The sequence below is a fragment of the Cebidichthys violaceus genome, unplaced genomic scaffold (genome assembly GCF_023349555.1).
Source record: "Cebidichthys violaceus isolate CVI_PGR_0920_01 unplaced genomic scaffold, fCebVio1.0.p SCAF_43, whole genome shotgun sequence".
NCBI classification, from domain to species: domain Eukaryota; kingdom Metazoa; phylum Chordata; class Actinopteri; order Perciformes; family Stichaeidae; genus Cebidichthys; species Cebidichthys violaceus.
Genome location: NW_027176628.1, coordinates 2,214,688 through 2,230,409, shown reverse-complemented (window position 1 = coordinate 2,230,409; position 15,722 = coordinate 2,214,688). Strand labels below are relative to the sequence as shown.

The 15,722-nt window shown below is 42.1% G+C and overlaps 1 protein-coding gene across 1 annotated transcript in view; it reads left to right on the top strand.

The window, feature by feature from the left end:
* Positions 1-6,227: 6,227 nt before the first annotated feature.
* cngb1a (cyclic nucleotide gated channel subunit beta 1a) overlaps positions 6,228-15,722 on the top strand; it is a 38,284-nt gene continuing 28,789 nt past the window's right edge. The window contains exons 1-11 of the mRNA XM_068728706.1: positions 6,228-6,311; positions 8,025-8,142; positions 8,517-8,550; positions 8,641-8,686; positions 9,623-9,725; positions 9,841-9,860; positions 11,579-11,678; positions 12,379-12,403; positions 12,486-12,549; positions 13,427-13,539; positions 13,629-13,695. Of these exons, the coding sequence (XP_068584807.1) occupies positions 8,026-8,142; positions 8,517-8,550; positions 8,641-8,686; positions 9,623-9,725; positions 9,841-9,860; positions 11,579-11,678; positions 12,379-12,403; positions 12,486-12,549; positions 13,427-13,539; positions 13,629-13,695 (689 nt within the window). The 5' untranslated portion in view covers positions 6,228-6,311; position 8,025. The remainder of the gene's footprint in view (positions 6,312-8,024; positions 8,143-8,516; positions 8,551-8,640; positions 8,687-9,622; positions 9,726-9,840; positions 9,861-11,578; positions 11,679-12,378; positions 12,404-12,485; positions 12,550-13,426; positions 13,540-13,628; positions 13,696-15,722) is intronic.

Sequence of the window (15,722 nt, the reverse complement as noted above, 5' to 3'; positions counted from 1 at the left end):
ACCTGAAAACAGAAGATAAAATCAAATATAAAAGGTTATACAGACAGACAGGTAACAGCACACAGACAGGTGACAACAGACAGACAGGTGACAGTAGACAGACAGGTGACGGCACACAGACAGGTGACAACAGACAGACAGGTGACGGCAGACAGACAGGTGACAGCACACAGACAGGTGACAACAGACAGACAGGTGACAGCAGACAGACAGGTGACAGCACACAGACAGGTGAAAACAGACAGACAGGTGACAGCAGACAGACAGGTGACAGCACACAGACAGGTGACAACAGACAGACAGGTGACAGCAGACAGACAGGTGACAGCACACAGACAGGTGAAAACAGACAGACAGGTGACAGCAGACAGACAGGTGACAACACACAGACAGGTGACAACACACAGACAGGTGACAGCAGACAGACAGGTGACAACACACAGACAGGTGACAGCAGACAGACAGGTGACTGCAGACAGACAGGTGACAGCACACAGACAGGTGACAACAGACAGACAGGTGACAGCAGACAGACAGGTGACAGCACACTGACAGGTGACAACAGACAGACAGGTGACAGCAGACAGACAGGTGACAGCACACAGACAGGTGAAAACAGACAGACAGGTGACAACACACAGACAGGTGACAACACACAGACAGGTGACAGCACACAGACAGGTGACAGCACACAGACAGGTGACAACAGACAGACAGGTGATGGCAGACAGACAGGTGACAGCACACAGACAGGTGGCAACAGACAGACAGGTGACAGCAGACGACAGGTGAAAACAGACAGACAGGTGACAGCAGACAGACAGGTGACAGCACACAGACAGGTGACAACAGACAGACAGGTGACAGCAGACAGACAGGTGACAGCACACAGACAGGTGAAAACAGACAGACAGGTGACAGCAGACAGACAGGTGACAGCACACAGACAGGTGACAACAGACAGACAGGTGACAGCAGACAGACAGGTAACAGCACACAGACAGGTGACAACAGACAGACAGGTGACAGCAGACAGACAGGTAACAGCAGACAGACAGGTGACAACAGACAGACAGGTGACAGCATACAGACAGGTGAAAACAGACAGACAGGTGACAGCAGACAGACAGGTGACAACAGACAGACAGGTGACAGCAGACAGACAGGTGACAACAGACAGACAGGTGACAGCAGACAGACAGGTGACAGCAGACAGATTGAGGACAGTAAGGAGCAGTTACGTTCTAGTGCTGAGAGAGCTGAGTACTAACTCACCATTTCATTAATTGAGCTTTAAATTAACTGTATGTTTGTAGTTCTCTGATGGGTATAATTATTAGATAAATAGATTAAGTATTAATATTAACTCTATGTTTGTAGTTCTCTGATGAGTATAATTATTAGATAAATAGATTAATATTATGTCAGGATTGGGCTTTGGCCCCTGTTGTTCCTGTGTCTGTGTAGCTCCGCCCCTGGTCTCCTCCCGGCTCCCTCAGTGTCTGAGTGCCCTCATTCACTACACCTGTGTCCAATCACCTGCCCCTGGGTTTCCCTCTGCCAACCCCTCTCATAGAAACTCCCCTGCTTCCCTGTTCTGGTTGGATCATCTTTGTCCTTCCCCATGTGTGCTCCGTGTTCCGGTGTTTTGTTCTCGTGTTTGGTTCTGTATTTTGTGACTTTGCCTATTCTACAGTTTGGGGATTTTTGCACGCTCCCTGTTGGCGTCGCTTTAAGTTCTTGGTTCTTACTTTTTTTGTGCAAGTAAAATAACCTTGCCTTCCACCTTGTCTCCAGTGTCTGCACTTGAGTCTTTGCTCTTGTGATAACAAACTGTTTGAGCGGAGGAGAGGTCAAGACATGCACATATTTAATCATGTTCTCCCAACTAAACAAGTTTATTTTGTTAGTAAAGGGCAAAATGAGAAAGAACAGATTGTTTTTGATTTTGAGTGTTCGTTTATACAATGACTGTAGAGGTTTCAGAGTTCATTAGTCACCTGATTCACAGTCATTGGTCGCTCCGTTGGTGAAACTCTTGTGCGATGGTTGAGGTCAGGCATTGACCCTGAAGGGTAAAGGTTAAGATAGCCCCCCCCTCTGTGGTTGTGGTGGTTGAGCTTTTTCACCAAAAAATAAAAGACATAAATATCAGCTGCAGGCAAAAACACGATGTGTTTAATATGAATCTCTGATCAGCTGGACTCTGCATTCTTTCCTTGGTTATGTAACGCATGACTCTTGACTTACAGAGGAAACAGTGTTGATGGTGAGGGGAAGCTCTATTGTTCACCGTTTCTATTTGTTTTAAAGTGGACTCTCCTCTCAAGACATGTGATTCATTGAGATTCATAGTGTTTTTCTTCTTCTGCAGAAAGGACGAGGCTGCAGAAGAACTCAATAGTTTCTGATAGAAGTTTGGCTTCAGATTTAGGAAGGAACCACTACATTTGAATCACATGCAGAGATAATAAATACCTTTGATATTTCATACTGTGTGAAGTGTTCAGGTTAATATTCTGAAGAAAAATCAAATGTTGATAATAATGACAGTTGTTAGAAGCTGCAGGCTGTCTGCCCTCCTCTCCACAAGAGGTGGTGGTGTAGTGGTGGTTCACTACACTTCTGTAGTACCTCCCACCTCATAAATAGAGGCCCAGATGAGGACCTCCTCTTTGTCTCCAAACTAAATGTTTGGCATGATCTAAAGGCTGACTTTATGATTTGAAGAAGAAGTTGTAATCTCTTTCTTTCTTTGTGTAGAACCATGACAATCAGAAGCAATCACCATCCAATAACGGCCTGGCTAAATAAACGGCAGAAGTGAATGTAACCTTGTTTCCTGGTGGTTTCATGCTCCAGTTTGAACATTAAATCCGTAACAACAAGATTCATCTTTTCTCCAGCACTTCCACAGTTCTTCCTGGATCATCCTTCATAACCTACTGATGAACACAGAGGTGAAGATGTTTACAACGTGGTGAAGTCCAGATGAATGACAGCTGGAACTAACGTAAGTCACTGTAACTAAAGCTGTGGATCATTAGAGATGTGATGCCAGGACGCAACTCACCTTCCACCAGATCACCAGAGAATCACCAGAGAATCACCAGAGAATCCAGGATCTCTGCTCAGTCTAAGTGATGTGTTTGTGTCCGTACCAATCAGGAGTTTGATTGACAGAAGGTTCACCCAATCACCTGACATGTACTTTTAGAAAGTTTATTTTCCAAACAGTTTCCAGTGACATCTTCTCAGGTGGTTCAGTGTAACGAACCATCACAGCTGTTGATTGGAGACAATCAGACAGATGTTCAGAGGAAACCTAGTAGATGAGAAGACAGCCTGAGTCAGTTTCAGGTACAGAAAAGTAATCAGATCACCATCCAATTACACTTTTATGCTGCTCGTTTCCATCCACCTGTTTTATGAGCATTCTGCATTTGCTCATGAAATATTGGAAAATCTATAAATTTGAAAATAAAAGTGTGTCTGAGGTGTAACCTCACCAGACTGAGTGAATAAACCATGATGTTCATGAGCTGTCTGTAACCTTCCTCACATGAAAACATTCATACTGGAGCTCTTTTCTTCTTCTGTGGTGATTTAATGCAGCAGTGGACGGAAACAAACATGTTTTACTGTTTCCTGGAAAACTGCTTCAAATTTGCACACAACTTTGGATGTAAACATTGATTAATAAGCTGATTGGTTCTCAAAGGTCTGATGTAAGTGTGATTACTGTTGCTAGGGAAACACAGACTGTACCTGTGTGTGACCCAACCAGAGTTTATTATGACTATGTGGAAACACACTTATTACACACTTCACACTTCACACTTCACACTTTCAACTAGAGGCTGCAGACACACTGTTTGTCCACAGGAGGGCGGTCTGATCCATCTGGACACTACCTATCAAACCAAACCAGAGTCCAACTCCCTATGAAGAAAAAACAGATTTCAAAGTGCTCTGGAATCCTTGCAGGAAAAAAATATGAGGGGGTCAGATCCTCATTTAAGATTCATAGAAAAGTGGAGAACAGTGAAGAGAGGAAGAGGAAGAGGACGAGGAAGAGGACGAGGACAGAACGAATGTGATGAGGAAGAAGAGACAGAAGAAAAAAGTATGAGGAGGAGTTTGTTTGTTGTTTGTTTGATGAAGTTTATCAGCAGAAGAAAAGAACACGTTTGGTCTCAGACCTGGTCTGTCCTCAGGTCTGGGATCTGGATCAGGGAGCTCCAATCTTGTGTTTCGCTGACGCCGGACTTAAACTCGTCAGCAGATTATCCTCCTCAGGGCCACGTTAACAGCTTTAACCTGGAGCTGCTGACATAAGCTCCACGAACAAACACAGAGGCTCCAGAACCAGGTTCCTTCAAAACCACTGCAGAGGTTCAAATGTACAGACGAGTCAGAATGAGATCGAACACAGTCTAAAGCTGTGACATCACTTCATCAAAGAAATAGAACTTTATGACTGAATCAAAACAAGAAATCATCTAAAAGTGTTCTAAAAGCAACAATGTGAATAAATACAGTGTAAAGTGTTCTAAAAACAACAATGTGAATAAATACAGTGTAGAGTGTACTAAAAACAACAATGTGAATAAATACAGTGTAGAGTGTACTAAAAACAACAGTGTGAATACATACAGTGTAGAGTGTTCTAAAAACAACAATGTGAATAAATACAGTGTAGAGTGTTCTAAAAACAACATGTGAATAAATACAGTGTAGAGTGTACTAAAAACAACAGTGTGAATAAATACAGTGTAGAGTGTTCTAAAAACAACAGTGTGAATAAATACAGTGTAGAGTGTACTAAAAACAACAATGTGAATAAATACAGTGTAGAGTGTTCTAAAAACAACAATGTGAATAAATACAGTGTAGAGTGTACTAAAAACAACAATGTGAATAAATACAGTGTAGAGTGTTCTAAAAACAACAATGTGAATAAATACAGTGTAGAGTGTACTAAAAACAACAATGTGAATAAATACAGTGTAGAGTGTTCTAAAAACAACAATGTGAATAAATACAGTGTAGAGTGTTCTAAAAACAACAATGTGAATAAATACAGTGTAGAGTGTTCTAAAAACAACAATGTGAATAAATACAGTGTAGAGTGTACTAAAAACAACAATGTGAATAAATACAGTGTAGAGTGTACTAAAAACAACAGTGTGAATACATACAGTGTAGAGTGTTCTAAAAACAACAATGTGAATAAATACAGTGTAGAGTGTTCTAAAAACAACAATGTGAATAAATACAGTGTAGAGTGTTCTAAAAACAATAATGTGAATAAATACAGTCTAAAGTGTTCTAAAAACAATAATGTGAATAAACATGATTTAAAAGGACATTTCTGGATCTACTGAAGATCATTTGAGTCTTGATCATGAAACAAGTTGCTGATAAGTTCATAAAGAACTTCTTTTATTGTAGACAATGACACATGTAGAGCGAACTGCTGACTAAACAGTAAAGGTTCAACTCCAGTGATCCAGCAGTCTCAATCCATGGACCTAATGAAACATCTCATTGCTTTGTGCTAAGCTAGGCTAAATACTGTATGACCGTGGACCTAATAAAACATCCACTGCTTTGTGTGGATGCTCTCTGTGGATGCTCTCTATGGTCACTCTAGGTTGCTCTAGGTCGCTCTAGGTTTGCTCTACGTAGCTCTTTTTGTAAAACATAAAAAATTCCAGGTATTTTTATTTTCCTTTTTTTGATGACATGAAAACAGAAAGAAAACTTGAAGCCTTAAACACACAGATTCCTCCAGCTTGTGTTGGATGACAGTTGAACTTCATTCCCAGCAGTGACGCTCTCTGTTTGTGTGTTTGCTCTTCGAGGATGTTGAGCTGGGTGGTCAAGGTGGTTCCCCAGCTGAGCTAGGCTAAACGTATGAGTGGACCTAATGAAACATCCCACTGCTTTGTGCTAAGCTAGGCTAAACGTGTCTGTTGACCAAATGAAACATCCCACTGCTTTGTGCTAAGCTAGGCTTAACATGTCTGTGGACGTAATGAAACATCCCACTGCTTTGTGCTAAGCTAGGCTAAATGTTTCTTTGGACATAATGAAACATCCCACTGCTTTGTGCTAAGCTAGGCTACACGTGTCCGTCCGTCTGTCCATCCCGTTCTCTCTGTCCCACTCTGCCCTTCAGCTCCTCAGTAATCCTGTTAGCAGAGTTCCTCCATAATCTTCCCACAGGGTTCAGATCCCTGCAGGTCTTCACAACTTCTTCACTGCAGGTCTGAGGGATGCTGCTGGACCCTGACTGAACACCTCAGGTAGGACCAGAGACCACCAGCACATAGACCACACACCTCTACACTACACCCCAAAGTACAACCATGGACGCCGGTGGCCACCGTGGAAACACTGCAGAGGACAGTGGATTTGTTGTTGTGTCTGCTGGTTTCTTTTAGTTCAGTTTTGGTTGATCTGAAATGTGCAGTGAATGTTTGTTTTTGATTTAGTTTCTAAATTAATCGTGGATAATAATTAATGAATAATGAGTAATGTGTTTGAGTTAAACTAGAACTGAGGCATGGTTGGAGAATTTTACTTAAAAAAATGTGAGTTAAGAAAACAAGTGAAGGGCTTTAAGAAGTGCTCACTCATCTCATCAGTCTGGAATCAGAAATCTGGCTCTGGTCCAACTGTGGGTCAATAACACACTGACCATCTTCATACAGGTTTAACAAAAACGTTACAGGAAACCAGAAAGGTTTGGACCAACAACAACCTGAATCCTGTTAGCTGTCCTCTGACCTGATGGTCTGATGGACCTCTCATGGTAGACCATGTCCAGATGGTCAACATCAAACCAATCAGGCAGCCGTATACGGTCCAGATCCGTTTCGCATCCGGTCCTTCGGTCCTGGAACACAGCCGAGGGTCCCGACACTCAACCAAATTCACACAGACCAAAGTGAGATGAATCAACATCTACTGCTGGTGTACTGGATGTCATGCCTCCAGTGACTGGCTGGGTAACTAACTGGTTAACTGGCCACCTGACTGGCTAATTAATTAACTGTCTGACTGGTAAAGTGATAAACTGGCCACCAGTTGTGTACGTCCAGTAGCACAGCGACACAGCTGCAGTCTGTGGTGGATTAGGGTCATAAGCAGTCCGCTGTGATTGAGGCTGACACTCAGCCAGACCTGATCCAAACACCTTTAACCGACCACAGACGGCTCAGATGTAAACTTTATAGAGATGATTACTTATTTATACTCCAGTTGATTTTATTTTTTAAAAGTTTCCAAAATACACAACCAACACGTTTTCAAATCAAATACTGACGCTTGGTCAGTTTCCCTTCAAACTAGGTCTCTCTAGGTTGCTCTAGGTTGCTCTAGGTTCGCTCGTGGTCTCTCTAGGTTCGCTCTATAGTCGCTCTAGGTTGCTCTAGGTTTGCTCTTTGTCTCTCTAGGTTCGCTCTATGGTCACTCTAGGTTGCTCTAGGTTGCTCTAGGTTTGCTCTTTGTCTCTCTAGGTTGCTCTTAGTTGCTTTAGGTCACTTTAAGTTGCTCTGGGTCTCTCTAGGTCTCTCTAGGTTCGCGCTATGGTCACTCTAGGTTGCTCTAGGTTTCTCTAGGTTTGCTCTTGGTCTCTCTAGGTTGCTCTTAGTCACTCTAGGTTGCTCTAGGTTCGCTCGTGGTCTCTCTAGGTTTGCTCTATAGTCGCTCTAGGTTGCTCTAGGTTGCTCTAGGTTTGCTCTTTGTCTCTCTAGGTTGCTCTTAGTCGCTCTAGGTCACTTTTGGTTGCTCTGGGTCTCTCTAGGTCTCTCTAGGTCATTCTAGGTTTGCTCTAGGTAGCTCTTTTTGTAAAACATAAAAAGTTCCAGGTATTTTTATTTTCCTTTTTTTGATGACATGAAAACAGAAAGAAAACTTGAAGCCTTAAACACACAGATTCCTCCAGCTTGTGTTGGATGACAGTTGAACTTCATTCCCAGCAGTGACGCTCTCTGTTTGTGTGTTTGTTCTTCGAGGATGTTGAACTGGGTGGTCAAGGTGGTTCCCCAGCTGCCTCAGCCTTCAACAGTTGAAGATCAGAAAGAGGCCCCGCCCCCTACTTCAGCCCCGCCCCTTCCCACGACCACGCCACCTGTCACTGTAAGTCACACCCCCTTTATCATTCACGTTTTTGTTGTTTTCATTTTGTCTCTTTCAGCCGATGTAAAAACTTTGTTTCAGTTTATTAATACAAGTGTCGACTACAGTGTCTTTTTTGATACTACTGGGAGACGCCAATGTCAAAAACTGAAAACTGAAAACTGAAAACTTTCATGTTCAATTCATTTGTAGATATTTTGATATTTCTTGCATTTATAGGAATCCTTCACATATAGTTGTGATTTTAATGACTTCAGAAATAGGATTTTAAAATATAATTTACATATGAAATGTGTTTTAGTTCAACAAATAAATATTAAATGATGTATTATATTTGTATCTATGTTTTATGTTTTCAACAGGAAAAGAAAGTAAAATTTCAAGATGAATGCAAAAACGAGGGTAAGACATGAACACAGTAAAACTAATGTGGTTCGGTTTGGTTTTGTTCTTCACACTAAACAGAAACATACATCATTGTTTTATTCACAGCTCCAAAAGCGGTCAAACTCAATCAGGAGGCAGCAGAGGAGAACAGGTGAGTCATACTGACATCCACGATTATAAGACACAATGATAAGAAACCAAAGTCATGATAGTTTACTAAAACCAAAGTCATTATAGTTTACTAAAACCAAAGTCATGATAGTTTAATAAAGCCAAAGTCATGATAGTTTACTAAAACCAAAGTCATGATAGTTTAATAAAGCCAAAGTCATGATAGTTTACTAAAACCAAAGTCATGATAGTTTACTAAAACCAAAGGCATGATAGTTTACTAAAACCAAAGTCATGATAGTTTACTAAAACCAAAATCACGATAGTTTACTAAAACCAAAGGCATGATAGTTTACTAAAACCAAAGTCACGATAGTTTACTAAAACCAAAGTCACGATAGTTTACTAAAACCAAGGTCACGATATTTTACTAAAACCAAAGTCACGATAGTTTACTAAAACCAAGGTCACGATAGTTTACTAAAACCAAAGTCACGATAGTTTACTAAAACCAAAGTCACGATAGTTTACTAAAACCAAGGTCACGATATTTTACTAAAACCAAAGTCACGATAGTTTACTAAAACCAAGGTCACGATAGTTTACTAAAACCAAAGTCACGATAGTTTACTAAAACCAAAGTCACGATAGTTTACTAAAACCAAGGTCACGATAGTTTACTAAAAACCAAAGTCATGATAGTTTACTAAAACCAAAGTCATTATAGTTTACTAAAACCAAAGTCATGATAGTTTACTAAAACCAAAGCAAAGATAGGATTCGTCAGTTTTCCTCATCAATATGTGATATATAATTTTATTACTTAAATTTGCATACCTTGATTTGAGCCACGTCTTTGAAATGTCAAGGCTTTTACTTTAATTAATTAATTTCAATTGATTTAGTTTTGACGTTTGGTTTCAAAACTAACTGTGAGTGAAGTGAAATGTTAAAACTCTGAATTGTATGTCCTCAGTCCGGCACCTGCCTCTCAGCCTGGTGTGCTGATGTGGATCAGCGGCGCTCTGCCTCAACCTGCAGTCTCACCAAAGCTGAGTCGAGCTAACTCCACCACCAAGGTGAGGATCAGATACTGAACCGGGATCAGATGTTACAACTGAGACTCATTGTGAGTTCAGGTCACCTGTATGTCCTGGTAATGTTTTCTCCTTTCCTCATCACCTCTGTTCACAGGAGGAAAACACAACAACCAGGTAAATGCTGAATGTTTGTGTGTGTGTGTGTGTGTGTGTGTGTGTGTGTGTGTGTGTGTGTGTGTGTGTGTGTGTGTGTGTGTTTGTGTGTGTGTAGGTGTGTATGTGTGTGTGTGTGTGTGTGTGTGTGTGTGTGTGTGTGTGTGTGTGTGTGTGTGTGTAGGTGTGTGTGGGTGTGTGTTTGTGTGTGTGTAGGTGTGTATGTGTGTGTGTGTGTGTGTGTGGGTGTGTGGGTGTGTTTGTGTGTGTGTAGGTGTGTATGTGTGTGTGTGTGTGTGTGTGTGTGTGTGTGTGTGTGTGTGTGTGTGTGTGTGTAGGTGTGTGTGGGTGTGTGTGTGTGTGTGGGTGTGTAGGTGTGTATGTGTGTGTGTGTGCGTGTGTGCGTGTGTGCGTGTGCGTGTGCGTGTGTGTGTGTGTGCGTGTGTGCGTGTGTGCGTGTGTGTGTGTGTAAATGTACTTGGACTGAGTTTGATAAAACTTGAGTATTGTCTTAGACTTGTTTCATTAAGACTTGATTTATTTCTCGGACTTGCTTTGATACGACTTGAGTTTTGTTATAGAGACTTGCTTTGATTGTAAGCTAAGACATACGTTTTGTTTTGGATTTGATATGATAAGACATGATACTAGTCTTGGCCTTACTTTGATAAATGTGGATCTTGTCTTGGACTTAATTTGATACGACTTCTTGTCCTGGACTTTCTTAAAAAAACAAGAATTGACTTTGACTTCTTTTGAAAATACTTTTGTCTTTACTTGGACTTTTTGATGAAACATGAGACCTGACTTACTTGTGCTTTGATAAGAATTGATCTGGACCTTTATGATAAGACTTTTGCTTTGAAAATAATTTTGTCTTAACTCAGACTTGTTTAGATAAAATATAACACCTGACTTGGCCTTGTTTTGATAACACCTGAGACTTGGAGTGGATCTGCTTTTGTCTTTACTTGGACTTGTTTCAAAGAGTTGAGATTTGACTTGGACAGTTGTTCATGTTGGTGAGATGGTGGACTAGAAGTTAATCTGTTGTGACCCCTGATGTTGAAACACTGTCCTGAGGTCCTGGACTGGCTGTTGTGGTTGTGACGTCTCAGTCCAGACATTAAGTCTGACTCCTACCTCAAGTATTTCAAGAAGAAACTGAGTCTCTAGTCTGTCCTGGTTTACTGACAGACAACAACACAATGAGTTTGTTCCCTCTGTGTTCTTTCTTCTCTGTGGACGACAGTAAACCGGAAGAAGAGTGAGTAATCATGACCTAATAGTGAGCTCTTTATGAACCCATCAACAGAAAGACTGCCCAATACTGAGCTACTGCATACAGCCATTCAGATGCAGAATGCCAAATAGTGTGCTGCTTTACGAACACATTGAAATGCCGAATAGTGAGCTGCTTCATGAACCTATCAACAGATAGACTGCCCAATACTGAGCTACTGTATAAAGCCATTCAGAGGCAGAATACCAAATAGTGAGCTGCTTCATTAACAACCCTAAAAGCACAGCGGTACTTTATATTTCACCTTCATTCAACAGAATTACATATTCTGTTCAGTCATAACCAGAAATAAAGAAACTGAAAGTGGCCCAAAGCCATCAGCTGCTTTCGTTGATCACATGATCCTTATTGTAAAATAATCCTTATAATAATATTGATTTGTCGTCCTCTGGTGGTCAAACACACCGATGCCGTTTCCTGTTGTCTTCTACCTCAGAACAGGGATGATGGCTTGGATCGCTCAGGGTTTGGAGAAAGTCGTCCCTCAGCCTGATGTGAACAGGAAGGAGACACCACCGGCTCAGCCGCCCACTGAGGTACATGAGCACTAGCTACAGGACGTCCTGCATGGGTAAAGTAGAGGAACACACTCCTGTGACTTTTATTAGGCTGTCTGTCATTACACCTCCTGAAGCTGAGGTTATTTGAGCAGCAATTGATTCACATTCATATTGACTTAATGAATCAGCTTGATCTGAAATAAGATCAATTCTTATTCAGATGAAAATGAATTTCGGAAATAGACTTCTTCACTTTTTTGTTGAGAATTAGACGTTCATAATGATACGACTCACAATAACCTTGAAAAATATTGATCAATCCCAAAAAGTCTAAAAAGTACCAAAAAACGTAATAACTCCGAAAAAGTTTGAAATAATCATAAAAATTCTGGCGTGGAATATTTAACTTTTCAGAATTATTCAGAGTTTCAGGATTAATCCAAATGATTTCAAGAACCCTAACATCTAAACAAAAAAATTGTGGCTGCGATTTTCATTATTTAACAAAATATGTTAAGTAGAAATATTACAACATGTTTAATAATCAGTTGATAGATTTATAAAAGGAGGACTCTGGATCCTATACTTCCCATGATGCACTTTACCTGGTGAAAAGTTTCTAAAGCAGGCCTTCTGTTATGATGTCATAGGGAACCCTGATGACATTATAAACTTAGAAACCTCCCACTCTCCCGGTCCGCTGGTCATGTGACCTCGTGTGTTTGTTTCTCTTCAGGTGCGTCAAACAGCAGCTGCAACAGGTGAGAACCCGTCAGGATAATCAGCTGAGACCTTAAATGAATTAAACAGAGTCAATAAATCACTGGTTTCTCTCAGCAGCAGAGCTTCAGGTCACTGTGGTGGAGGTGGGATCAACCCGAGAGGACAACAAGCCCCTCCCACCCAGGTCTGTGTGTGTGTGTGTGTGTGTGTGTGTGTGTGTGTGTGTGTGTGTGTGTGTGTGTGTGTGTGTGTGTGTGTGTGTGTGTGTTAAATCTAAGTCCTTATTAAGAGCTCACAGAATGTTTTCACAATCAAAGCAACATGAAGGTAACATGAGGTTCAGTGTCTCACTCAAGGACACTTGGACATGCAGACAGTAGGAACCGGGATCAAACCTCCGACCTCGTGGTTAAAGGACGACCCGCTCTACCCACTGAGATCTTTCTAGACATGCAGATACCCTGGAGTTCCAGAGGTGTTTTAAATATGTTTAAATAAACTTGTATCAGGGAGGAATGTCCTTTCAAACGGTATTCAGACCTTGTGGGACTCAAAGAGTCATCAGCTGACTCCATGTTTTCAGATCAGATGGTGTTTAGAAAGACTTCTGACATACTGTCACATTGATTTAATTTAAATGTACAGCGGCTTACACCTGATATCCACTCTTCTCCTTCCAAGAAGGAAGGTTGTTAAGCAGGAAACAGCAGGTAAATAATATCAGCTCAACAACAAGCTCAGTGATCAGATTAAATCGAATGAGCTGTAAACCTGGAGCCATTTGGAAACCATCCAAAAAGTGTTTTTAGAAACAGCTGACTGTCTCAACCTCACAGGAAACAAGTTGAGGTCTCATAGCAATAAGATAAATATCTACTGTACTGACATCAGATAAGTATGTTTGTTTATTTAGAGGTAGAGGTAAAATGTGATTAGAGTAGCTCACCAGACCTGAGATCTATCACATTATTGTTTTGGTGGCCTCCAGTCAATAAATGGATTTTTGGTCAATAATGTATTTGTGATATTTGAACATGTTTGTGTGTTTGTGTGACTGACAGGATGATCGATTGGATTAAACACGGTTTAGAGAAGGTGGTTCCTCAGCCGGAGATTCATGTTCGCTCAAAGACTGAAGTCAATGAGAAGTCTGAAGCTCCGGCTTCAACTAAAGGTCATCTTCAAATCATCACAACATGTATTTACCTCAGAGTGAGAAAAAGCTCTGCTGACCTGAGACTCTCCTGCTTCTTTCTACAGTAGAGGCACCAAAACCTGATCCGGCACCAAAACCTGATCCGCCACCAAAACCAGCTGCTGACACTGAAAAGTTAGTGAATCTTTGTCAGTGGATTGAAGAACATTATGGAAACTATAATTCAAGAGGGAGATATTCAAAGATACAGTTTGAGATGCAGAGCAAGAGTAAGGACTACAGAGTGCAAGCTGAAGATCAAGGTACTCCAAGCTTTAGTGGGAAACATGCTTATCCAATGTTTTACAGTTGAATACAGTCAAGACCCAGATACTCATAGTCAGTCCTAAAAGACAGAAACAGGACAATTATTCACATTATTCACGAGTCAGAAACCTTGATATTATTTTGGATACTTTTATCCACATTACCAACATCACTAATACAGCGTTTTATTACCTTAAAAATATCCATCCATCCTCTATCATCCATCCATCAGGGTGTCAGCAGTTCGATCCCCAGCTCCTCTAGTCCATGTCGATGTTTCCTTCAGCAAGACACTTTACCCCAAATTGCTCCCGCCGGCTGTTCCTGCTGTGTATGAACGTTAGTTAGAGTCCTGATGGGCAGGTGGCACCTTGCATAGTAGAACCTGTCATCAGTGTATGAATGGCTGTGAATGGGTGCATGATGACATGTATAGTTAAAGAGCTTTGAGTTCTTTATTTATTATCCATCCATCATCCATCATATATCATCTGTCATGGGGGCAGCAGGGTATTCCAGACGTTTTCCAGCTCTTCCAGGGCGTCTTACCAGCTTCCTCTTCACCACAACAGTCCGGAACAGCGTCTTCATCACTGCTGCGCCAAACAGAACCACCCATCCCAGACCAAGGACCCACTTTCCCGGGGAGGCTGAGCAATGTGATAATGCTGTTTCTCCAACACAACATCTCTCCAGTCCGGGTCTGCAGCTCTCCACTTCTGCTGAATACAGCCTGAGCCAGAACTTTCTTGAGGCCAACCAAAAGTCCTAATCTCCCTGAACTCCTCCCACAGCCGGGTTTTTGCTTTGGCAACCAGCTGCAGTCCTTCTGGCCAACCGGTACCAAGCTTTTGTTTCTGTTTTCAGACGTTCCTAGTTCATCCTTGCCACACGTTTGGGTTTACCAGGCCTGTCCTGCAGCCTCCTCCCATCTGATCCATCTGATCAAAGACATACAGCCGCAGATCTGATGATACAACCATAAAGTTGATCATCGATCTTTGGCCGAGGTTGTTCTGGTACAATGTACACTTATGAACCACTCTATACTCCAACATGGTGTTTGTTACGACCAATCTGTTACCAGCAAAGAAGTCCAACAACAAACCACCACAGGAAGGCTGTTTCTCCCCCTCCAGGTTTCTCCATGATTGCCCATTTGAGCGTTGAAGTCACCAAGGAGAACTATAGAGTTCCCAGTTGGCGGCCTTTAGAGGACAGTCCCCACCACACCAGCTCCAGTTCCTTCCCCACCAGAGAGGTGACGTTCTACATCCCTAGAGCCAGTCTACGATGACGGGGGCCAGTATGCCTAGGTCCCCGCCTTTGGCTGCTACTTGACTCACAATGCGCCCGACCCAGACACCATCCCTGCCAGTGGTGGGACCCCAGGGCGGCGGTTCCATGTAGATTGTTGAGGCTGTGCTTGGCAGAGCGCCATGTGCTAAAGGCATGGCCACCAGACGCTCACCGATGAGCTTCCCTCCCAGGTCTGGCTTTACCTGTGCAAGGTGCAACCACTCTTTTCTGGTCGATTCATATAGTGTCAGTGAGTGGCTCTGGGCCCCTCCACAGAGACCACTTTGCTTTGGGAGACCCTACCAGGAGCCTTTGCCCCCGACAACACAGCTCCCAGGGTCACTGGGGCACAGAAAGCCCTCCACCACGTGAAGGAGGCGATTCATTGGTGGGGAATTTAGCACATTCATATCTAAATGTAACAGGTTGCACTGTAACACGTTATATCCAGGATTATCCAAACAGTCAGTAGCTCCAGCTCATTCAAAATACAGCCTCAGGCCTCTCAGGTCATCAGGCAGAGGACTTCTAGCTGCACCCAGAAGTAGAACCAAGTTCGGTGAAGATGCTATTGTAGTCCTGGTCTCTGCAACAAG